The sequence below is a fragment of the Dromiciops gliroides genome, chromosome 4 (assembly GCF_019393635.1).
Source record: "Dromiciops gliroides isolate mDroGli1 chromosome 4, mDroGli1.pri, whole genome shotgun sequence".
NCBI classification, from domain to species: domain Eukaryota; kingdom Metazoa; phylum Chordata; class Mammalia; order Microbiotheria; family Microbiotheriidae; genus Dromiciops; species Dromiciops gliroides.
The window spans coordinates 168158334-168182235 of NC_057864.1; the positions used below are offsets into that span (position 1 = coordinate 168158334).

Below are 23902 nucleotides of genomic sequence, written 5' to 3' on the forward strand. Positions count from 1 at the left end.
ATGTGGAGGCTTTGGGATCTTCCTTCTAGAAATCCATGATGATATGTGATAGGACAGCCTCCAACCATGTGCACATTGTGCCTGCTCCTGAGACCTGGGATCTCACTGGCCAAACCCTATGCCTCTTCCTGACCTTTCTCACCCCATTATACATATAATTCTGTGAGTAAGGCTGCTGGGATGATGAAGAAATGGGAAAGTTGTATTACATGAGAATTTTTTGGGAGAACTATATAACTAACCATCAAGCTTTGCAAAAAACCAGGATGAGACAGTTACTATATCAGATGTTTTTGCTTAATAACTTTTACACATTACAAAAGTAGGTTCAGTCTGGAATGGGGTAGTAGAAATGACTGTGATGTAAAGACAAGGGGTCAATAACGTGTTTGGGTTTTTTTAATAGAATAGGATGCCTTTTGAGGCGATCAATTGTTTTTCTCACTGAAGGCTTTTTATTATAAAAGTATTTTTATTGTTTTCCAGTTACATGTAGAGATAGTTTTCAACATTTTTTTATAAGATTTCTAGTTTCAAATTTTTCTCCCTCCCTCTCCCCTACCCAAGACAGCAAGTAATTTCATATAGGTTATATATGTACAATCACATTAAACATATTTCTGCATTAGGCATGCTGTGAAAGAAGAATTATAGCAAAAAGGAAAAACCTCAAAAAAGGAAAACAATAGCACCAAAAACAAAAGAAATAATATGGTTACATCTGCATCCATATTCCACAGTTCTTTTTTTTTCTGGATTTGGAGAGCATTTTCCATCATGAGTCCTTTGGAACTATCTTGTACCATTGTATTGCTGAAAAGAATCAAGTCTGTCACAGTTGATCAACACATAATGTTGATGATACTGTGTACAATGTTCTCCTGGTTCTGCTCATGTCACTCATCATCAGTTCATGCAAATCCTTCCAGGTTTCTCTGATTTTTTTTTTTTTTTGATGAGGCAATTGGGGTTAAGTGACTTGCCCAGGGTCACACAGCTAGTAAGTGTTAAGTGTCTCAGGCTGGATTTGAACTCAGGTCCTCCTGACTCCAGGGCCAGTGCTCTATCCACTGTGCCACCTAGCTGCCCCACCAGGTTTCTCTGAAATCCACCTGCTCATCATTTCCTCACAGCACAATAGTACTCCATTACATTCATATACCACAACTTGTTCAGCCATTCCCCAGTTGATGGGCAACCCCTCAATTTCCAATTCCTTGCCACAACAAAAAGAGTAGCTATAAATATTTTTGTACATATGGGTCCTTTTCCCTTTTTTATGATCTCTTTGGGAAAAGGACCCAAAAGTGGTATTGCTGGGTCAAAGAGTATGCACAGCTTTATAGCCCTTTGGGCATAGTTCAAAATTTCTCTTCAGAATGGTTGGATCACTAAAGGCTTTTAAGCAGAGGATTAACAACCATCTTCAGGGGATATGGTAGAGGAGATGGGGGTGTAAGGTTGGAGAAGAGGACCTTTAAGGTGCTTCCAATTCTGAGGTTCTAGGATTTGACGTCCATTCCACTTCATGGGTACCTAGCTGACCCCATACATAAAGTACAGTTGAATTGAACTGTACTTTAAACTCAGCCTGAACCCAGGTACTCCATGATCAGGAGGAGATACTCATATTGTTGTATACAGTCTGTACTTTTCTCCAAACAGATGTGTAATTTAAAATTCTAAATGTGGGTTCTAATCTGTCCCCCCACTTTGGGGGGGGGGAACTGACTAAAATCACTGATAAACAAGTTTAGGGGTTTTTTAAGGGTTTATTGAAAGTTAGTAAAAGGAAGAGAAAGATTGAGAACAGATTTCCTATAACCTGTCAATCCTAAACTTCCTAAGCTCCCTTTTCTGAAGTCAACTGCCACCACACCAATCTCTCTCAGCCAAAGAGACCCAAGCAAGTCCTCTGCCTCAGCTTCCTGTTTCCTCTTCCCTTCCCAGAAATGGGATGTTCTTCAAGCTGATTGGCTAGTGTCATTCAAATTCATTAAGTACCCTTAAGTACCAGCCAGATGTGCTTACAATCTAGTTAACCAGAAGTCAGCCAGTAATCCAGTCAGCAGGCAGTCCTTTATCCAATTCAATCAGTTTAAATTAAATCTCCAGGTGGGCCCTTGAGTATCTGCTAAAACTTATCTATCACATTCCATTATCTTGACACACAAATCACATTAATTTTCATAGACCCAAGGCCAGAATAGTTTAGAGTTGTTACCTTAAAGGTCTTCCCTTTATATCAGAGATTATTAACCTTTTTGTGTCATAGATATCTTCGGCAATCTGGTGAAGACTATGGACCCCTTCTCAAAATGTTTTTAGATGAATAAAATCAAACGCATAAGATTACAAAAGAAACTAATTATATTAAGATATAGTTATAAAATTTTTAAAAACAAGCTTGTAGAACCCAGGTTAAGTAGAACTCAGGTTAAGAATACAACCCCTGACTAATATGGTAATATTTTATATAATCATACATGTATAACCCTTATCTGATTGCTTACCACCTTAGGGAGAAGAGAAGGGAGGCAGGGAAGGAGGAATAGAAATTGGAACTCAAAACTATAAATGAAAATGTTTATTACTTCAAAGAAATTTTTTTAATTAAAAAAAAATACAACCCATTTTTTATATGTTCCCAAGCAACTGAACACCCCGCGCCTGAATACTTTCCCTTCCATTATAGTATAAAATACAAAGTGGTTTCATCATCTTTTGTAAATCAAAGGACATTTTCAAAATTGTCATGTATCATGCAGAAAAAAAGTCAGCTTAAGATTTTGCAATTCAGAATGTGTTCCCTCCTTCTTCAGTGGTGATGGAAAGAACTATTACCTAGAGATGCCTTTTTTATGTAGACTAGTCCAAAATGGCTTTGTTCTCTACAAAATCATAACCAGACCAAGATATCCATGTTCATCTACCCTTGACGGAGCACAGCACAGTTGAGTCACAGAGAAGCATGTCTGCTCTTTCCCATTATCCTTAAAATACTTTTAAATTTAAATTTCAGTACAGATGAATGATTTTGTTTGATCTCCAATATGTATTTATTAGACACAAGACACCACTTGCCAAGAAAGAAAAATCATCCAGAACATAGAGGAGCCTTTCACAAGCGTTTTGACTCTCCTGAAGGAATTGAGAAGCTCTGTAGTGTAAGTAATGTAGTACAGGCAAACAAGTCGGTCCAGGGAACTGAGAAAGCCTTTATCCCCCTTCTATACAAGATCTAACCAAATGACTTTGTGACTTTGGGCAAATCCTTTAACTTTCTAGACCTCTATTTCCTCACATGTTAAATTGGGAGGGAGTTTGATTGTATGATTCTCTAAGATCTTTTCTAACATTCTTCTACCCTACAGATAACACCTGTTTTCTAGTGGGAGAAAAACAAACTTTTTGGAATTAACATTTTTTTTCTCAATTCAATTTTATTTTCAGGTTCAAATTCTCTCTCTCCCCCACCTATCCCCCACCCCTTTTCCCCCATTGAGAAAGCAAGAAAAACAAAAACTGTTACAAACATGTATAATCAAGCAAAACAAATTTTCTTGCATTGGCCATGTCCAGAAAACATGTCTCAATCTTCAGTCTGAATCTATCACCTCTCTATCAGGAGGTGGGTTAAACATGAGTCCCCTGGAGCTGTGGTTAATTATTGTGTTCACTTGGATTTCTTTCTCTGTAAACTACCTATACCTATCTCTTGACCATTTATCAATTGAAGAATGGCTTCTTAAAAATTTTAGTCAGTTTCCTATATATCTTAGAAATGAAGCTTTTATCAGAAAAACTTGTTTCAAAAGTTTTTTTTCTCCATTTTCCTGCTTTCTTAAAGAGTAAAGTCTTGTGATTCTTAAGGGAGATAGAAACTTGATGGTTCTGTCTCCCTTAAGAATCACAAAGCCATACTCTTTAAGGAAGTAAAAGGGTAAGGGGGAAGGGGTGGTACTGATAGAAGGGAGGGCAGAAGCAGAGGAGGAAAGGGGAAAGAAAAGAAAGGGCGGTTGATAAAAGGGAGGGCAGATTGAGGGAGGCAATGGTCAAAATCAAAACACTGGTGAGGAGGAATAGGATGAAAGAAGAAAAAAAGAGTTCAAACAAAGGGGAAAAGAGGATGGAGGGAAATACACAGTAATCTTAACTGTGAATACGAATGAGATGAACTTTCCCATAAAATGAAAGTGAATAGCAGAGTGGATTAAAAACCAGAATTCTACAGTAAGTTGTTTATAAGAAACACATTTGAAGCAGAGAGATACACACAGAGTAAAGGTAAAAGGTTGGAGCAGAATATATTATGCTTCAACTGAAGTCAAAAAAGCAGGGGTAGTAATCATTATCTCAGAGAAAGCAAAGGCAAAAATAGATCTAATTAAGAGATAAGGAAGGAAACTACATTTTGCTAAAAGGTACCATAGATAATGAAGTAATATCCTTTCCAATGTCATTCCATTAATAGGAGCATTCTGTGGAATCACCTTGTTCAGTAGATTCTTCTGAGGATGTAACAGATGAATTTCTAACCCCTGATCATGACTACTTTTACACCCCAACTGTTGAAGAACATTTAGAAGTTAAGGTAAAAGTTAAGTCACAGGTAAGGTATATTTTGACATTCTACATATAACGGGGGAAATGGGGTACGGGTTGCGTTAGGGGTTGGGGTTCTTAGGAATTCCTCTTTAAAGAATTACACCCTCTTGCACACAAAAGTAGTTAGAATAAGGTGGTAGTTTATTTAGGGGCAAGGGAAGGGAAGGGTTGGGGGAGGGAAACCATGAAAGAAATCCTTGGACTTCTCATGGGGAGATAGGCACAAAGCATGCGGCTCAGAGGTACCAATCTCCTCAAGCAGGAGATTGGCAGGTACTTTTATAGGACTGATGGGGGGAGGGGTGATCATTTGACTGTGTAAAGTTCCTTTAGTGAGGGAGGACCATCCCCCACTGGTGGTAGCTGGGGGAATTGGGTGAGGAGTGGAGGACCATCCCCCACTGGTAGTGACTAGAGGAATTGGGTGAGGGGTGGCTACGGATCCCTCTTCAGGATACAAAAGGCTGCAGCCACATCCAAATTTATCTCCCCAGGGTAAGGGAGACCAGAATGAAGGGTGGGAATCCAAAGCTAGCTCAGTCCGATTTGGTTCAGCTTATCTCTCTAGGCCTTATCTGTCCTCTGGTTTAGTTTCTCAAGGAGAAGGTTCCTTGATATGCCCCTGAGAACTTCTGGGGTGCTCTGCACCCCATGACATACAGCTATATTTTTCCCTAGTGCTTTTATGACTTCTGGGCAGTACGTGGTTGAGGGAGGGAAAGGTCTTTGAAAATTGAAGCCTTGTGAATCTTTTTCTCCCAAAATTACCATTCTAAGAATAATGCTTCACTTTCACTTATATTATCTTATTGACATTGTAAACTAGTGAAATAAGAAAAAAAGTATTTTTCTCTTCCTTCACTCCTACCCCACTTCTTGACCCCATGGAGAAACTGAGCCAAAGCCAATAAATAACTTGCCCCGGTCATACCACTTAGTGGAAGTGCAGCCTGAACTAAAACCCAGGGGGCTTTGTCCACTGCACTGGCCTTGCCTCATGAATTGAGAGAAAACCAGATTCGCACAGTGTGGGTTTTTTGTTTTTTAAAATTAACAACTTAACCATTTACATCCCTGCTCAGTGAATTTTTCAAATTTACTTGGGTAGTTCTTCCTCTGCTCATTCCTACTGTCCCACCTCTAGCTTTCTAGCAAAGAACAGTAGAGGAATTATTCAAGTAAGCCACATCCTGTCAGTCCATAGGTGTGGGCTGGAACACCCTCTTCTTTTGAGCTCTTGGAAAACTTTAGGCAGGGCTATTAACTGGCTAACATTTGTTCTACTTGGGGGATAAGGAATTGTTCATGCTTCATCTTTTTTTTTTTTTTTTTTTTTGGTGAGGCAATTGGAGTTAAGTGACTTTCCTAGGGTCACACAGCTAGTAAGTGTTAAGTGTCTGAGGCCGGATTTGAACTCAGGTCCTCCTGAATCCAGTGCTCTATCCACTGTGCCACCTAGCTACCCCCCCCCCCCCACTTCATCTATTTTTTTAATTATTATTATTTTTGTTTGTTTTTTTGCAGGGCTATGGGGGTTAAGTGACTTGCCCAGGGTCACACAGCTAATAAGTGTCAAGTGTCTGAGGCCAGATTTGAACTCAGGTACTCCTGAATCCAGGGCTGGTGCTTTATCCACTGCGCCACCTAGCTGCCCCACACTTCATCTATTTTTAAGAAACCTTCATCAGCTTTGGCTAATGGTCTTGTGTCCCTGATGTTATGGGCCTAGCACCCCAGAAGTTTTCTGGGGTACATCAAAGAATGTTCTCCTTGAGAAGCTAAACCAAAGGACAGACACACCTAAAGAGATAAGTGTAACTTGATCAGGATTGAGCTAGCTCAGGGACCATCACCCTTCATTCCAATCACCCACCCTTGGGGAGATAAGATTAGGTGTGGCTGCTGCCTGTGTGGTGGGAGGAGAGAAATGGCTTGAGAGATCTGAAGCCATCCCTCACCCAACTCCCCCAGCCACCAACAGTGGGGGAAGATGGTTCCAGTCTCCCCTCCCCCCACTGCTATAAAGGGAACTTTCCAGTCAGATGATCACCCCCATCAGTCCTCTATATAAGTATCTGCCTGTCTCCTACTTGAGGAGATAGGTATCTCAGAGCCATGCCTCTGTGCCATGCCTTCTCCCCATGAGAAGTCCAAGGATTTCTCTCTTGGTTTCCTTTTCCTAACACCCTAAATAAACTATTATTTTATTCTAATTGGATTTGTGTGTAAGAGAGTGTAATTCTTTAAAGAGGAATTCCTAAGGACCCCTATCCTAAACCCCCCACCTATTTTCCCCATAACACCTGATATATCCCTCCCCACCTTTTACTTCATGCATAAGAAAATACTATGACCAAAAAAAAAAAAAAGAAAAAGAAAATACTATGGAAGACAGAAAGGGAAGGCATCATTTTCTTTCCAAAAATGGAAAGTCTTGAGAAATGTGAGAAACAAATTGTGAGAAACCCCATTTAAAAATTTCTGGGTGGGGCAGCTAGATGGCACAGTGGTTAAAGAACTGGCCCTGGAGTCAGGAGTACCTGAGTTCAAATCCGGCCTCAGACACTTAACACTTACTAGCTGTGTGACCCTGGGCAAGTCACTTAACCCCCATTGCCCCACAAAAAACAAACAAACAAAAAATTTCTGGGACTCAGTGTTGGAGAAGTAATCAAAGGTCTTTATTTATACATTCACAGGCGGGAATGGGCCAGCTCCCTAATGGGATTTGGGAGCCCTTTTATCTCTTAACCCAGCTAGCTCTGCCCTTCTTCCTCGGTTATAATCTTCATGCCAAGACACTGGTACCAAACGCTAGCCAATTGGAATGGAGTATAGTCAAAGGGGCAGCCCTCTAAACTCCTTCCCCATGTGACCAGCCTTGGGTCTCTCATCATGTGATCTGGATTGCTGGGGAGGGGGGAAGGAAAGGAGCCATTAGTAAGCATCCTTCTCCCAGCTGAAATTCACCTCCCAGGCATTGTTCCCCAGACAGTTTCAATCAGCTTTTGAGGGGGTCCCATATTTTCCCACAAGGAAGAAAGGGAAAGAGTGAGTATGTGTGTGGGTGGGGGGAGGATTGGTTAAATACAGTATTATTTGGGTTTTTTTTTTTTTGGTGGGGCAATGAGGGTTAAGTGACTTGCCCAGGGTCACACAGCTAGTGTCAAGTGTCTGAGGCTGGATTCGAACTCAGGTCCTCCTGAATCCAGGGCTGGTGCTTTATCCACTGCACCACCTAGCTGCCCCCAGTATTATTTGTTTTAATAACTAACTTTAATATTGTGGATCCATCAAACTTTAATTTATTTCAGAAACTAGTATATTCTTTTCATATATAAGATGGAATTACCCTGGGAAGAAATGTCAGTATTTGAAATTCAGGCAGCTATATTCAGCTTAACATGCTCTTAAAATGTTCCTATTTTATATGGGTTCACAGTTCTTTCTTCTATAGGAAATATTTCTTTATTCCTCTCATCATTCATGATTTCTCCTTTCTCCAACTACATGGTATATTCCCTAAATATAGCTTCCTAAGAGCTGGGATATTTTATTTTGTGATTATATTCCTGATGTCTATTTCAGGGCCTTCAATCCAGTGGGAAACTAATAAATTGATGCTTATTGGATACCTTGCAACTGAATAATAGATACTTAATCCAGACACCCAGGTTAACTACCTCAAGCCATATTCAACTCACACTCCATTATTTACCCTTTCTATCATTAGTTGTCTACTTCTACCCCTTTCTCTTTTGTCACACCAACATCACCTTCATTCAGGCTCTCATCACTTCTTACCTGAACTGTTGCAGTAGTCTTCTTTTTGCTTACCCTCCCTCAAGTGATCCTCAGTTTCTCCTCTCCTTAATACATCCTCCAGACAATTGCCAACGTAATTTTCCTAAAACAAGGGCTAACTCTTTTATTTACTAAACTCCACTGGTTCCCTCATGTCTCTAGATTATTTCATGCTTGGTATTTAGTACACTTCACAAATTGGCTCCAACTAGTTTCTAGCTTTTTTATACAACTCATCATCATACACTTAATGGTTCAGCAAAAGTTCCCTGAAGATGACACTCCAACCCCCATTTCTGTGTCTTTGCACAAGTTGTCTCTCAAATGTAGAATACACTTCTTCATCACTTCCACCTCTTGGAATTCCTAATTTTCTTAAAAGCTCAACTCAAGCATATTTTTTGCATAAGGCTTTTCCTTATTCCCCCCAGGTTCTAGCTCTTTCCTCACCAAATTGCTTTGTATTTATTTTTAAATTCTTTGGAAACTTAATATTCCATATCTCACTGCTGTGCAGTGACACAGGTAGAATTTTGCTATTAAAGAGCTGGGCTTTTGCCTCCATGGGAAGCTTGAAGCTCATCAAAGAAGCTTTGAAATTTACTAAAGACAATTCAGCTCACTCTCCTCTTCTAGGTCAATTCCTGTCCCAATTTTCTGTTCCCTATACTGCCTATACTACTATACTATACTATATACTAGTATATAAGACTACTGCGATCCCATCTGTTCCCCTGGTATTCACAATGTCAAGATACTTCATTGGAGGCCTTCAGCACTTTGTGTGGACCCTTTGTGGCAAACTTATTGTAAGACATAGACAAGCTGAGCAGGATGACTAGCAGGAATGGATTGTAATTTGCTTTGTTGGAAAGAACACCTAAATCCGTAAGTTCACAGATCCATTTTCATATCTGACTATATCTTGCCTATACTTATATATGGTATGTCTGGTCTCTCTAAGTAGAAGGCAAACTCCTTGAAGGAAGGGAATGCTCCATTTTTTGTCTGTCCTAGTACTTGGCACAATTCCTGTAACACAGCAAGTGCTTAATAAATGCTTGGTTGGTTGAAGAATAAATGCTTGCTGAATTGGGTCATGCTTAGTTGAGTTAAGGGCCATATCTTTGCTATTTTTTAATAATTTTATTTCCTTTTAGACTTTAAGTCATGAAGAAGATGACTTGGAAGTCACACAAGAAGTCTGTGGTGTCCGAAAACAAGACTCTAGTAATACATGGTCAGGTCAGAAATCACTTACTTTCCTCCTATACAAAGTCCTGGAAGGTTAGAACTAAAAAGGAGGCTAGAAGAGTGATGACCAGGGGGCAGCTAGGTGGCGCAGTGGATAGAGCACCGGCCCTGGAGTCAGGAGTACCTGAGTTCAAATCTGGCCTCAGACACTTAACACTTACTAGTGGGACCCTGGGCAAGTCACTTAACCCCAATTGCCTCACTAAAAAAAAAAAAGAAGAAGAAGAAGAAGAAGAGTGATGACCATACCTGAATGGGCCAGACTGAATGAAAAGAAAACAAACTTTTAATTAGCATTTTTGAAAGAAATATCCCAGGCTCATAGGATTTAGAGCAGGAAAGGCCCTTTCAGATTGTGAGATTTAAAATTGGATATAAGAGCATTAAACTCCCCCTTTAACTTTTCCCTTATATATCTCCCAGACCACTAAGAAAAAGAAGCCTCTGAGCTTTAATCAGTGAGGGATTAGCTTTATTAATTAGACAACAAAAAGGTAATACCAATTAGGGAAATAGGAAAGTAGAAATACAAATGAATAATCTTAGATCTAAGCTTAGTCTATATTCTATTATAAAACTCACCGAATCCCAAAACTGCCTGCCAGGCCGAGAACCAGAGCTGACCACCAAACGCATGTGCCACCAGGCTAAGCTGCAAAGCCCGAGTGAGTGAGAGAGCCCAAACTTCTGTTCCACCCTCAGTTTTTTGGGTTTTTGGGTTTTGGTTTGGTTTTTTTGTTGTTGCTGTTGTTAGGCAATTGGGGTTAAGTGACTTTCCCAGGATCACACAGTCAGTAAGTGTTAAGTGTCTGAGGCCGGATTTGAACTCAGGTACTCCTGACTCCAGGGCCTGTGCTCTATCCACTGTGTCATCTAGCTGCCCCTACCCTCAGTTTTTTTTTACCTTTTTTTTTCTTTATTAATAAAGTATTTTATTTTTTTTCCGTTACATGTAAAAATAGTTCTCAACTTTTGTTTATACAAGCTTTACAATTTCAGATTTTTCTCCCTCCCCCCTCCCCTAGACAGCAGGTAATCTGATATAGGTTATATATATATATACATAATAACATTAATCCTATTTCTGCATTAGTCATGTTATAAGAGAAAAAATCAGAGCAATGATGAAAAACCTCAAAATAGAAAAAACAACAGCACCAAAAACAAAAGAAATAGTATGGTTCATTCAGCATCTATACTGCGCCACCTAGCTGCCCCAAGTTAATTTTTAAAAAAACAACTCCCATCCCCCTAATTGGATTTTAAAATAGGTTCTGGATGAGGAGAACCCAAAGGAATTTTATTCACTACCCAGTGGTGAAATTTTAGGTACCTTGGTTGGGGAAATATTTTAGGAGGAACATTCTCAGTATTCTTTAAATGCTGTTCAGGGCACACCCATGCTCTAGTCAGACTAAAATATGGTGTGTGGAATGGGAGAAGCCATTGTCTGATTGATCATCCCCTTCTCCATGCTTAGTACAACTAGCATAGCAGAAAAAGCAGACCTCTCAGAATTGATGACTTGCTTTAGCTAACATCTCTTTGAATAGCCCGCCTTTAAATAACTTTCTAGTTGAAATTCTTCTGTCTGAGAAATTGCAAAGTAGTGTGGTATAGCATGTGACAGTGGGAGAAGTACTGGATTCCAACTCAGGTTCAAATCCAAGCTCTGCTACTTGCTTCTTCCTTTGTGACTTGGAGCACTCCCAAAGGTATACTTCAGTTTCTTCCTCTGTAACATTGGAGGGGGGTGGGAGTAGGGAAAGACCTCTTTTGTGACTCTGAGTCCTAAAATCTTAGTTTCAAGGAGGAGAGTAGATTGTTACACTGACTGTGCAGATGCTCCAGTTGCTGCATGGCATAATTAAAAGAGGGCTGGACTTGTCCCCAGCCAAACTGTGTTCACATTTGACACCTGGTGCAATGAAAAGAATGCTGGATTTGGAGCAAAAGGACCTAGGTTCAAATTCTTGCTTTGATATTTATTACTTATGTAACCTTAAGCTAGTCACTTTTTCTCTCTTGGTTTCAGTTTCTGCATCTGTAAAAACCAATGATCTCTAAAGTCCTTTTCTAGAACACTTATTGGTTCACAGGATTGACTTGGAAGAAGCCTTTGACATCATCTACTGCAGTTCCCATGAGATTCTGTGAAAGAACCTTTGACTCCAAACCCAAAGTTCTTTCCACTGTACTGTGCTGCTGCCTCCCTTGGCCTGGGTAGTATTATTTGGCTTAGAATTTTAGAACCAAAGAATATTAGAACTGGAAGGTACCTCAGAGACTAAGTGTTATTCAGCACTTAAACTGCTTGTTGAGATTATTCATCATCCAACAGTCAGACTTAAGGAATTTTTCTACAGAATAATATTAACTTATGCATACATTGCAAATTTCCCTGATAAAGGTCTCATTTCTAAAATATATAGGAAGCTAATTCAACTTTATAAGAGGAAAGTCATTCTTCAGTTAATAAAGGGTCAAAGGATAGGAATAGTTTATAGAAGAAATACAATCTCCCAATGGCCATATGAAAAAATGCTTTAAATCACTAATAATTGGAGAAATGCAAATTATAATGATGCACCCATTGGATTGGCAAAATTAACAGAAAGGAAAATGTTAAATGCTACAGGGACTTTGGGAGAATAGGTACATACACTGTTAGTGAAACTGAACTACCCCAGCCATTCTGAAAAGCAATTTGGAACTATGCCCAAAAAGATAATAACTTTTACATAACTTTTGACCCAATGATGCCACTGTTAGGTCTATACCCTAAAGAGAACAAAGAAAGAGGAAGAAAATCCAGAAAACTTATAGCAGCTTTTTTTTTTTTTTTTGGTAGCAAAGAGTTGGAAACTGAGGGAGTACCTGTCACTTAGGGAGTAGCTGAACAGGTTATGGAATATTAATGTGATGGAATACTACTGTACTAAAAGAAATGATGAAGGAGATGGTTTCAGAGAAACCTAGGAAAACCTGAATGAACTGATACAGAGTGAAGTGAGCAGAACCAGGAGAATAATTTATATCGTAACAGCAATATTGTAAGGACAGTTGACTCTGAAAGACTTTGGAAGTCTAATCAAAACAATGACCAACCACAGTTATAGAGAGCTCATGATGAAATATGAAGGGGGAAAAAAGAGATGAGAAGTAGAGAATGTAGATCTGAAAATAAAAATAAAATGTAAGAAAATTAATTTATGCACATAGAATCTAATGACTACACACATTTTCCTTTTCTTTCAGGTGGAAAAAGGTTTCAAGTGATTGAAAAAAACCTTGGAAATAAGTCTGAGTGTGTGACAGAACTTCAGTTCACACCAATAAGGTTTGAGTTGTTAATGTTTTAGTTGCTCCTTTAGATTCAAAAGGAAAAATTTTAACGATAATATCCCACATGTGAAGTGCTTGTGTTCAATATTGTTTTCTTAGTTCTCTTTTCTTTACCCTCTTATCAGTTTATAAGTCCAATTTCCTCCAAAGTTGTCAATTTCATCATTTATTTTGGCACAGAAATATTCTATTAAATTCATATACTGCAGTTTATTTGAACATTCCAGAATAGAATATTCCCTTAGTTTCCTATTTTTGGCCTACCTTGAAAAGAGCTGTCATAAGTAATTTTGTACATATAGATCCTTTTTCTCTTTCTTTGATTTCTTTGGTGTACAGGCCAAAGTGGCACAACTGGGTCAAAGGATATGCATAGTTTGATAACTTTCTGGGTGTGATTCCAAACTGCTTTTATTCCAGTGAGGCAGTTATGAAGAGATTGTTAGGGAGGTGGTTGGAGAGTAAGGAATAAAGTCTGTCCGGACCTCTCCAGAATAGTGTTCCTAAAAAGGCAGTCACCACTTGGGGCCCCAGATCTCTTCCTTTCAATTTCCTCTCAGAGAGAGGCACCAAGATCTCCAGAGTCTTCTCTTTTCCAGAGTCAACGGCCAAGAGGGACAAGAAACACTTTGAGTGACAAAGTCAGGATTCATAAGGCTCCCCACAGATTTATATGGTGGCTTCAAAGATAATTAGATAGGGGGCATCTAGGTGGTGCAGTAGATAAAGCGCTGGCCCTGGATTCAGGAGGACCTGAGTTCAAATGCGGGCTCAGACACTTGACACTTCCTAGCTGTGTGACCCTGGGCAAGTCACTTAACCCTCATTGCCCTGCAAAACAAAACAAAGAGAATTAGGTGAAATTTATTAGGGATAAATGGAGAGTCTGACATTTGGTTTTAAAAACTCAACTCTTCAAGTATATGATATGGCATTCAAAAAAAGCTAATGTGTTCTTAGGCTGCATTAAGAGAATGTAATATCCTGAACTAGGGAAAGTGTGAGGCCACTGAAGGGAAGACAAAGGGAAGAGGAGCTCTACTGGAAGAGCTGTCACATGGAAGGGTGATTAGACTTGTTCTACTTTATCCCAGAGAGCAGAACCAGGAACAATAGGTGCAGGTTACAGAAAGGCAAATTTAGGTTTAATGTAAGGGAAACTTTCTAACAATTATAATTGTACCCAAGTGGGATTGGCTATCTCATAAGACAGTAGATTTCCCCTCACTAAAGTCTTCAAGGAAAGACCAGGTGACCCCTTGCCTGGTATGTCACATGATGATTCTTATACAATTTAGAATAGACAGCTACTAAGATGCTCTGAGATTTTGTATTTTGGTAGTCAGATTAACTTGAAAAAATCCCAAGTAATTTAATCCCAAATTAATTTAATAATGCTTTTAGTTTACCTAAACCGATTCAAGTAATTTCATCTTTTCTCTTCAGTCTTGGAGTAGAAGAAGCATTAAAAGAATCCTCAAAAGAATTGAAAGAGGATATGTATGTTGGAGTACTTTTTTTTCCACAGAGAAACCAGTCTCAATTCTTGATTAAGATGGGAATTTTTTATAGTTGATCCCAGTCCATGTTCTCTAACATATGAGTGTAGAGGATCAAGCCTTTAGATGGTCTCAAAACTATTAAACCCCCATGGCTATGGAACATTGTACATAGTATCAAACTGTATATAATGTGGAACTTTTTTCCCCTCTCTTTTTTTTAATTTTTGGTTTATAAGGGATGGCTTTTTGGGAGGGGAGGGAAGACACATTGGGAAATACAAATAATATAAAAATAAAAGCAATCTATAAAAATTAAGAAAAGAAAGTTGGAACCTATACTGTCCCATAATTCATGCATTCTCATATGTACATTCTCCAATTATCTGAGTGACTTCATCCTGTATATAACAGACAAAGAGATTTCAGACTGTTTTGATCAGATAAGACTTGAGTTCAGCATAATTTTAAGATCTGTAGTAAAATCTATTTTTGGTGTGAATATCCCAGTAATGATGGAAGTAGTTGTTTTTATTTGTGGAGAACCTTTTTTTTTTTTTTTTTTTGGTGAGACACTTGGGGTTAAGTGACTTGCCCAAGGTCACACATCTAGTAAGTATCAAGTGCCTTGAGACCAGATTTGAACTCAGGTCTTCCTGAATCCTAGGCCAGTGTTTTATCCACTTTGCTACCTAGCTGCCCCGAGATAATTTTGAAAGCCAGAATTTCATGTCTAGTTCTAAGCTGCTTCTTCACAGATTGTGGTGTTTTGATAACTAAATGTTTTATAAAACCTGTGGGGCAGCTAGGTGGCGCAGTGGATAGAGCACCAGCCCTGGAGTCAGGAGGACCTGAGTTCAAATCCGGCCTCAGACCCTTGACACTTAAGTGACCCTGGGCAAGTCACTTAACCCCAATTGCTTCACAAGAAAAAAAAAAATGTCCTGGCTCCACATACTATCTGATTGACCACACTCAAGTCACTTCAAACCTCTCTGAGTCTCAGTTTCATTTCTCTAAAATAGATGTAACAATACTTGCAATATTCAATTCAATAATTCAGTAAACATGTTAAGCACCTACTGTGTGCCTGGCACTGTGCTAAGTGATGAGAATACAAATAAGAGAAAGATAGTTCCTACCTATCCTCAAGGAGCTGACAATCTAATGGGGGAAGATAGCATAGAAAAGGAGGCTGGGGGACAGCTAGGTGGCACAGTGGATAGAGCATGGGTCCTGGAGTTATTGTGTGACCCTGGGCAAGTCACAACCCCAACTGCTTCACCACCACCACCCCCAAAAAAAAGAGCTAACACAGAAAAGGAGGCTGGGAAGGAGAGGGGTCCAAACTCATCCAGTCTGCAGAAGAAAGTGAAGAGTGAGTTTAAAAGCCTAGGGTTGCACTCTCTCGAGAAGAATGAAGTACTCTACTCTCAAAAGCTTGAGAAGGATTATTGAACAAGTGGTTACTCTTGTGATTATCCTTGGCAACTGGTAAAGTGGGACAAATGCTGAGATTGGAACCAGAAAACCCAAGTTTGAGTTTCAGCTCAAATGTGTTCTAGCTATTTGACTGTTTCTCTGAGCATCAGTGTTCTCTTCTGTAAAACGGGAGTACAATATTTACACTACATGCTTCTGAGGGTTTTTGTAGTGAAAGTAACCCATCATCAAAAATCAACATATGAATGTGTTATAATAATTATTATAAGGACATAATTGAAAAATAATTAATTATAAGTCGTGTTGGAATTTATGACACTGCGCCTTTCACCTTTAGGGAATTATATTAGAAAGTATTGGGAATATAGGGAGGGTCCTATTTAATATGATAAAAATAATACTGTGAATAGTATCATAAGTAAGTAAATGATGTACTTTCATTTTTCCAGAAAAATCATAGGAGTTTTTTGATGATTTGTTATTGTTTTTTTGAATAGCCTTTCCTAATCAATTCGCTAATTCCTTTTCAATTCTTTAGCTCATTGGTAGATATTCAGGAGTTGTCTAGCATTTCATGGGAACAAGGAAGCTCTTGTAAGGAAATCCCCTGCAAAACACCCAAAACAAGCCATGGACCAACCAGTGTCAGCACTCCACTCAGCCCAGGTAACCACAAGACAGATTTCTCTAAGAACTAGTTCAACCATGGAAAGTCAAAAGTTAGCCATGCCTGGCAAGTGAGCTCAGTTGCTATTTTGTCTCTGGCATTTGAATATCCATTTGGTCCAAAGAGTACAGAGGCAAAATTACATTAAATTCTGGGGAGGGAAGTAGATCATTAAGCTCCCAGTTTCAGTTTTACAGGTGCCATTGTAGAGACTTGCCTAGCTTGATGAGAAAATGTCAGGTTTTTCATAGTTTGCAAAAAGTGATGTAACTGCGTTTAGGGTTAGGTGCTTTTGAAAATTTCCTAAATATCAGGTTTCTAGCGTAGTGTACATCAGAGGCTTTTCCTTTTTTCTGATGGCCCTGGTCCTTGGGCTCTTATTTTAAAATGTGATACTTGGGCTCAGATTAGAGACTTAATGGATCTTACTGCTGAACACAATGGAAACTATCTGGTATATTTAATTCCAAAAACAAAAGTACTAGACACCTAACCAGGCTTCTGTGAGAAGATTTTCTGTTAACTCTGCTGATTCCTTTTCAGTAGCAGAGACAGCTTCATCAGCCTTCAGTCTGTATAAAGACTGTTCTGAAGGGAGCTCATCCCAGCCTAAAGCCCAAGAGACCTCTTGCTGGGACAGCCAGGAGGCCATCAGGACAGTGTCAAATACATTCACGATAGTCAGCAGTGAAAAAGGCCTGAGAACGGATTCCTTCTTCCCCTCTGAAATGCCTTCCTTTGCATTGACAGACCATGTAAGTAGGAGGATTGTGTATTTATTGGACATTCTTATGCCAAAGTCAAACCTGACTCCATTCTTTTTTTTCCTATTAGGAACTGGAAGTCCTGCCTTTAAGTAAAATCATTCTTCCTCAGGGTTGCCTCAAATTTGAAAGCAGGAAGGACTTAGCAGGAAGCAGCTGGAAGAACTTAGGGCTTGTAGTTTCCTCAAAGACCCAGCTATTTCTTTTGCTCATGGTATTCTCCTGACCTGAAATGCTTTCCTTTCTCTGCTTCTTGTTCACATTTTATCCATTCTACCAGCCTTCCCAACCCCTCATCCCAACTCCTTCATAAAAACTCCTTTGTTTATTCCGACCCTTTCTGATCTCGTCCTCCTCTGAATTTCTCAATCACATACTGTCTTTACCACATCATTTAGTTTAGCTAATTATAGCTTCAGTGGTGCCAGGATCTCTTTGGCATTGATAACCCCTCCATTGGTATAGAGCCACACTGAGACATTATGTCATCATCTTTTGTGATTCTTGTCTCTGACTTTGCAAAAATCCTGAAATTCTAGCTACATGTAGTTCACTGTGCTTGAGTTAAGGAAGTTCACAATGGCAAAAACATGGAGGTTACATTCTACTGGGCAGGAGAAATGAATGAATAAATGAATGAAGCATTTATTAAACACTCTGCAAAGCACTGTCCTGCTGGGAATACTAATAGAAAAGGAAGACAGAACTTACTCACATTCTACTGGGAGATAAACATACAGGGTTTCAGCTGCAAGTCAAATGGAAAGGTCTGTCAGTCAGTAAACCTTTATTAAGTGCCTACTGTGTGCCAGGTACTGTCCTAAACTCTGAAAGACACAAAAAGAGGCAAAAGACAGTCTTTGCCCTTGAGGAACTTACAATTTAATGGGGCAGACAACATGCAAACAAATATACACAAAGCAAACTATATACAGGATAAATAGGAAATAATTAACATGGCTGAGGCACTAGAATTAAGAGGGGTTAAGAAAGGGGGAGGGAGGTAAGAGATATTGAGGAATCCCAGGATGACTTCTTTGTTTCAAGCCTGAGGGACTGGGAGAAGGGTGTATCCTCTATAATAATAGGAAAGGTAGGAGTTGGGGGAGGGTTTGGGGAGAATGACAATGAGTTCGATTTTAGGCTTGAGAGATTTAAGATGTCTACTAGCTATCTTATGGACTAGAGATGTGAGATTGGAGGTCAGCAGAGAGTTTGGGGAAAGATAGATTTGAGAATCATCAGTGTGGAAACGGTTATTAAATTTATGGGAGCTGATGAGATCACCTAGCAAAGTAATATAGAAGGAGAAGGGAAGAGGACTCAGAACCAAACCCTGAGGGAAACCTATGGTTAGAAGGTGTGATATGGAAGAGAGTCCAGCCAAGGAAAGAGAGAAGAAACATTCACATACCTGGGAGGAAAACCAGGAGAGAGCGGTGTCCCCAAAACCCAGAGAGAAGAGAGTGTCAAGGAGGAGAGAGTGATCAGCAGTGTCAAAGGCTACAGAGAGGTCATGGAGAATGAGGACTGAGAAAAGTATGGGATTTGGCACCTAAGAGATCATTAACTTTATAGAGAACACTTCCTGTCAGAAGCCAGATTGTAAGGGGTAAAGAAGGGGAGGAGGGAAGAGTAGAGGCACCTATTGTGGACATCCTCCTTGAGGAATTTAGCTACAAAGGGCAGAAGAGATGTGATAGTTAGCCGGGATGGAGGAGGGGTCAAGTGAGCTTTTTAAGGATGGGGGAAGCATGGGTGTCTTTGTAAACAGTATCAAATGAGCCAGTAGACAGGGAGAGATTGAAGAAAAGGGAGAGTGGGGATGGCAGAGGGGACTGTGTGTTAGAGGAGACAGAATGGAAGGGGTCTCTTGTGCAGGTAGAGGGACCAGACTACCTCAACATGTGAGACAGGACTGAAGGAGGAGAGAGTGGCAGATGAAAAGCCCCAGAAAGTGATGGGCTATAGTCATATAGATTTTTTTTCTGTCATTCACTGTTAATTCATGTCTAGTTTGGTCTCCCCCAATAAATTATGAGTTTTTTGAGGGCAGAGTTCACATTTTATTCTTCCATATTTCCAAATTATATTATTGGCCAGATAGTTTACACTAAGTGTTGGTAGTTTAATCATTCTTTTGTCAGATTGTTTCACTGGGTACCTATTTCTGTATTGTTCCAGAAATCAGCTCTGACTCCTCATTTTATTAACCAAATGAGGCAGGATTATTTTGGGGGTCCATAGTAAAGAATTGAAAAGGGGAATCGATCCATTTCTTCCATCTGCCCATATTTAGAGTCATTTATTCTCCAAATTTAACCATCACACACAAGAAGGAAAGAAACTGCAGATATCAAACTTACGTATCCTAATGAGGTTTGTTGAAGGATATTCTTGTAGTCAGCAGAAGTTCAGGGAAGGCTGGAGATAATACAAGAGTACTATGGTTCTTCTAGTAATTGGGTCTCCACCAGCTATGGAGACAAGCTTGGAAGCTCTAAGTAGGTCCTGGATTATCTTGCAGAAATTGGTAACTCCCAGATGGTTTGGGGTTACAGCACCAATGATAAGGTGGCAGAACTACAGATGCGACCAAGCACAGCAGCTCAGAGAGGGTGTTAGCACCAAAGAGAAGCTTACTAGCTTTTCTTTTTTATATAAAAAAATCATCCCTTTCTTAGATGTTTATAGCCACATTTTCGGTTTCTTGTTTCTAGGGATTTTAGGGCAGTGACAAGCCTGGAATGAGAGTACTCATCTTTCTCCTGTCAGCATTTAGAAATCTGTTACCCTAGGAACTGGGGTGCTATATAAAGCAATTTTATTTAGCATGAGATGAATGCTGTTGATAATTTGGAAACATTAAGAGATTTTCCCAGCAGTTTAGAGGGGAATAAGGCAAAAATAGTGACAGACACCTAATTTTGCAAGGAGGTTGGGGAAGGACATGTTGAATTATCTTAAGGAGTTTTTCTTTGTCTTCTAAATAGCTTTTTCCCTTGTCGAAGGTATCCTGAGGGTGCTTCCTGGTGGGGGACTTTAGAGCCTTTTCTTTGAAGAGTTTGCAACTTTCCCTTGAGAGTCTATATATGTGTATTGACCTGGTTTGGAAGAGTGAGGAACTTCACAAAGATTGTATTGTTAGGGAAAGTGGGACCTTACTTAGCAGTATATAGATGTCATTCTTTAGCAAGACACATCAGTCTCTTTACACTCAAAGAGGAAGGATATCACTTGCTAAGTTAAAAATGCTAGATAGTGGGAGCAGGTAGGTGGCACAGTGGATAAAGCACCAGCCTTGAATTCAGAAGGACCTGAGTTCAAATCTGGCCTCAGACACTTGACACTTACTAGCTGTGTGACCCTGGGCAAGTCATTTAACCCCAATTGACTCACCAAAAAAAAAAAATGCTATCTAGCAAAACTATCCATATATCCATGATAACAAGAGGTATGGGAACTCAGTTGTGGGAAGCTAGACATGATGCGATGTGGTGAGGCAATGTTGACTGTGTTGTCACCAATGTACCCACTGGTCCTTACTCCTTGAGACAAAGGAGGATAAACTGGTCTGCTTTCAGGTTGTCCTATTCAACTTGTGGTAATTTGATTTAAATCTTGGAAGTGTCTTACATGGATTTATTTATTTAGATCAGTACACATGGGGCCAATGCTGTGTTTCTTTGATCTACAGGGTAGCTTGTCCACATTCAGGGAACCTGCTTCTTCTGTCACCAAGGTCAAAGCAGAATCTGGGAAACTACTCCCTGATACTCAGCAAAGCAGACTACAGAAAGGTATCATACTTAAATTTTAAATGCTTAACACAGTGGCTGACATATGCTAGTTGAATGACAAATGGAAGACAAAGTGTTAAGGAATATTAAGGTAGTTCTCATAGTGCCTGTCCTTTAAACCAATATTCTGCTTTAAAAGACAGGAGTAGGGGGCAGCTAGATGGTGCAGTGGGTTATTGTAAAAAAAAATTATTATTAATAACTATATCTAATCTTGGAAAATTATATAATTGGACTTATGAAAAATTATAAGTATATAAAAAGTGATAAGTTTTGGAAAATTATAAGTGGGCCATAAGTCCCTTCGTGGTCGCCATTAAAATGAAAGAATATTTTTTATGACTAGCCTAATTTGGGGGGCTAATTTGATTGGGATACTTAATCTTGGGACTTTTTACTGTTTGGCTATCTGACTGCTCTTAATTTAATGTGGGCCATTTATAAAGTTCCACCACACTGCTCCACTCCCAAATTGATAAGCAAAATATTAAGAAGCCTCTTGACTAAATAATCAAAGCAGGGTTTATTTAGGAGATACTATTTAAAATTAGGAATACAGGGAAATAAAATGTACAACCTGACTGCATTGCCCTGTGTCTCTTTCCCACCTGCTGGGCCTGCACCTTTTTTAATACAATAAGGGCCTTAGCCACCTCTCGCCTCAGGGTATGTTACACTTTCCCTGCTCAGCTTTCTTCTAACTCCTCTTAATCTTCACTTTCTCCAACCTGTACCCTGTGCTGACTGCTTCTGTGCTCTCCGCTGCCTCCTGGTCAGTCTGTCTGTCTGCTCTGTCAGTCTGCCCTCTGCCGCCTTTGCCGCCCTTCTAATATTGTCCGCCTCTCTTAATCTTGTCCGCCGGCCTTTCCTCCTTGCTCCTAGTCCTCCGTTACTGTTCGTCTCGTCCCCCCTTCTAATCTAACTCCCAGGTCTATATATACCTTTTCTTCTCTCCACTCAAATCTCGGGGCTTCCTGTGCCCCCACAGACCAAGCTAATCTGCCAGCCAGGGCTGCGGCTGGTGGGGGGCGGGTGCACTCGAGCCTCACGTGCCTCAGGCTACGCCAGAGCCTGGGATCTCAGATACCTCTGCTCAGGTTGGAGGAGCTGGGGGCTTTTTCTCCCCAATTGTCTGCTCTGGCATCTTGTACAGCCCACGGGGCTTTTTGGCTCAGCTGAAGCGGAGGGGGAGGGGCACCAGCACCTCCCACACAGAAGAGACCCTGAGGGCCTAAGGCTTTCTAATCTCAGCCCAAAGGTAGGGTCCCCAAATAGAAATAAATTTCCACAGGGTAAAGCACCAGCCCTGGATTCAAGAGGAGCTGAGTTCAAATATGACCTCAGACACTTGAGACTTACCAGCTGTGTGACCCTGGGCAAGTCACTTAACCCTCATTGCCCTGCAAAAAAAATATTAATTAATTAAAAGACAGGAGTATTTGGTAAAGCTGCTTGGAAGTTTACTAGGAAGGTTGAGGCTTTTGTGACATTTAGGGATTTTTTTATTATTGTGAATCAGCTTTAATTGGAGCTGCCCCTATAGGACAATAACCTGGTAAGTGTTTTCTAGTCCTTGTTCATCTGCTGGTCAGTTTTATGCTAGGCTGCTTCTCTAGAAACTCCAACCTTAATTTCCAAGTAAATGTTCATTTCTCTTCCCCTGGGAGCAAATTTCCAGGAAGGAGAGACACCTAGAACCTGAGAGCATGAGGAATATTGTCAGTGAGGAAATGACAACAATAATTCATATTTCTGTAGAGGCAATTTATATAGTGAAAAGAGAGCTAACATCAGAACCAGAAAGACCTGGGTTAAGTCACTGCCTCTGACACATAACAGCTGGATAACCCTAAACAGAATTCCTCAGCTCTGAGATCCTGTAGAGGACTTTCTCCCACCTAGGTCTATTGGACTGGAGATCAGTAAATCAGGAGGCAAAGTTAGATGATTGGGAAAAAAAAAAAGCTTAATTAGCATCAGCTAAAGAGCAGTTGCCAGGTGGATAACAGAGCTGAGGGAGATACAGACACAGAGGATTTTATTAGCTTTAGAATAGACAACAAAAGGAAGCTTTCAGGTGAGGCTTCTCAGCCACTTTCCTTATGTGAGAGGCTGAATAAAAAGGACAGGATGTCAGATAAGGGGGGAGGTTAGTAACGAGAGGGAGAACTCTTAACTTTGGGGTTGCCCAAGATCAGGTCTGTTGGGGTAAGAGTGTTTCCCAGTCGTCAATCTCATCAGACCTTCTTGCTAAGGCTGAGGCCTAAGATAAGGGAGGTCTTCCTTTAAGATGGAATCAGTTTGCCTTACACAGCTCTGCAGGCCACTTTTCTTTGACCTCTAAGGCTAGTATTTCTGAGAAGATGTTTTCCCCAAACTCCCAGCACCCAGTTTTTGTCCATTTCCTCCACATTTAACCTTTCAATGCCCAGTGACTCTAAATTGCAGAGGAGGTGCTAATCTGCATTAGTAGGAGTTTCCTATGTGAAATAATAGGCATAGTCCTTCCCACTATTTCCCTCAAACTCAACATAAAGTCCTTCCTCACATAGTATTATCCCCATTTTATCAATGAGGACAGTGAAGATCTGGGAGGTTAAATTACTTTCCTATGATCACACAGACAGAATAGTAAATGTGTGAGACTAGATTTGAACCCAGGTTTCTCAACTGTCATTTAGCACGCTTTCTACTACACCCTGACAATTCAAAAGTGTC

General features: G+C 40.0%; 1 protein-coding gene across 1 annotated transcript in view; it reads left to right on the top strand.

The window, feature by feature from the left end:
* The window catches only part of TEX14 (testis expressed 14, intercellular bridge forming factor), a 183886-nt gene that overhangs the window by 141538 nt on the left and 18446 nt on the right, over positions 1 to 23902 (top strand). The window contains exons 18-24 of the mRNA XM_044003986.1: positions 3067 to 3167; positions 4475 to 4612; positions 9573 to 9657; positions 12925 to 13006; positions 16492 to 16619; positions 17164 to 17375; positions 21082 to 21184. Of these exons, the coding sequence (XP_043859921.1) occupies positions 3067 to 3167; positions 4475 to 4612; positions 9573 to 9657; positions 12925 to 13006; positions 16492 to 16619; positions 17164 to 17375; positions 21082 to 21184 (849 nt within the window). The remainder of the gene's footprint in view (positions 1 to 3066; positions 3168 to 4474; positions 4613 to 9572; positions 9658 to 12924; positions 13007 to 16491; positions 16620 to 17163; positions 17376 to 21081; positions 21185 to 23902) is intronic.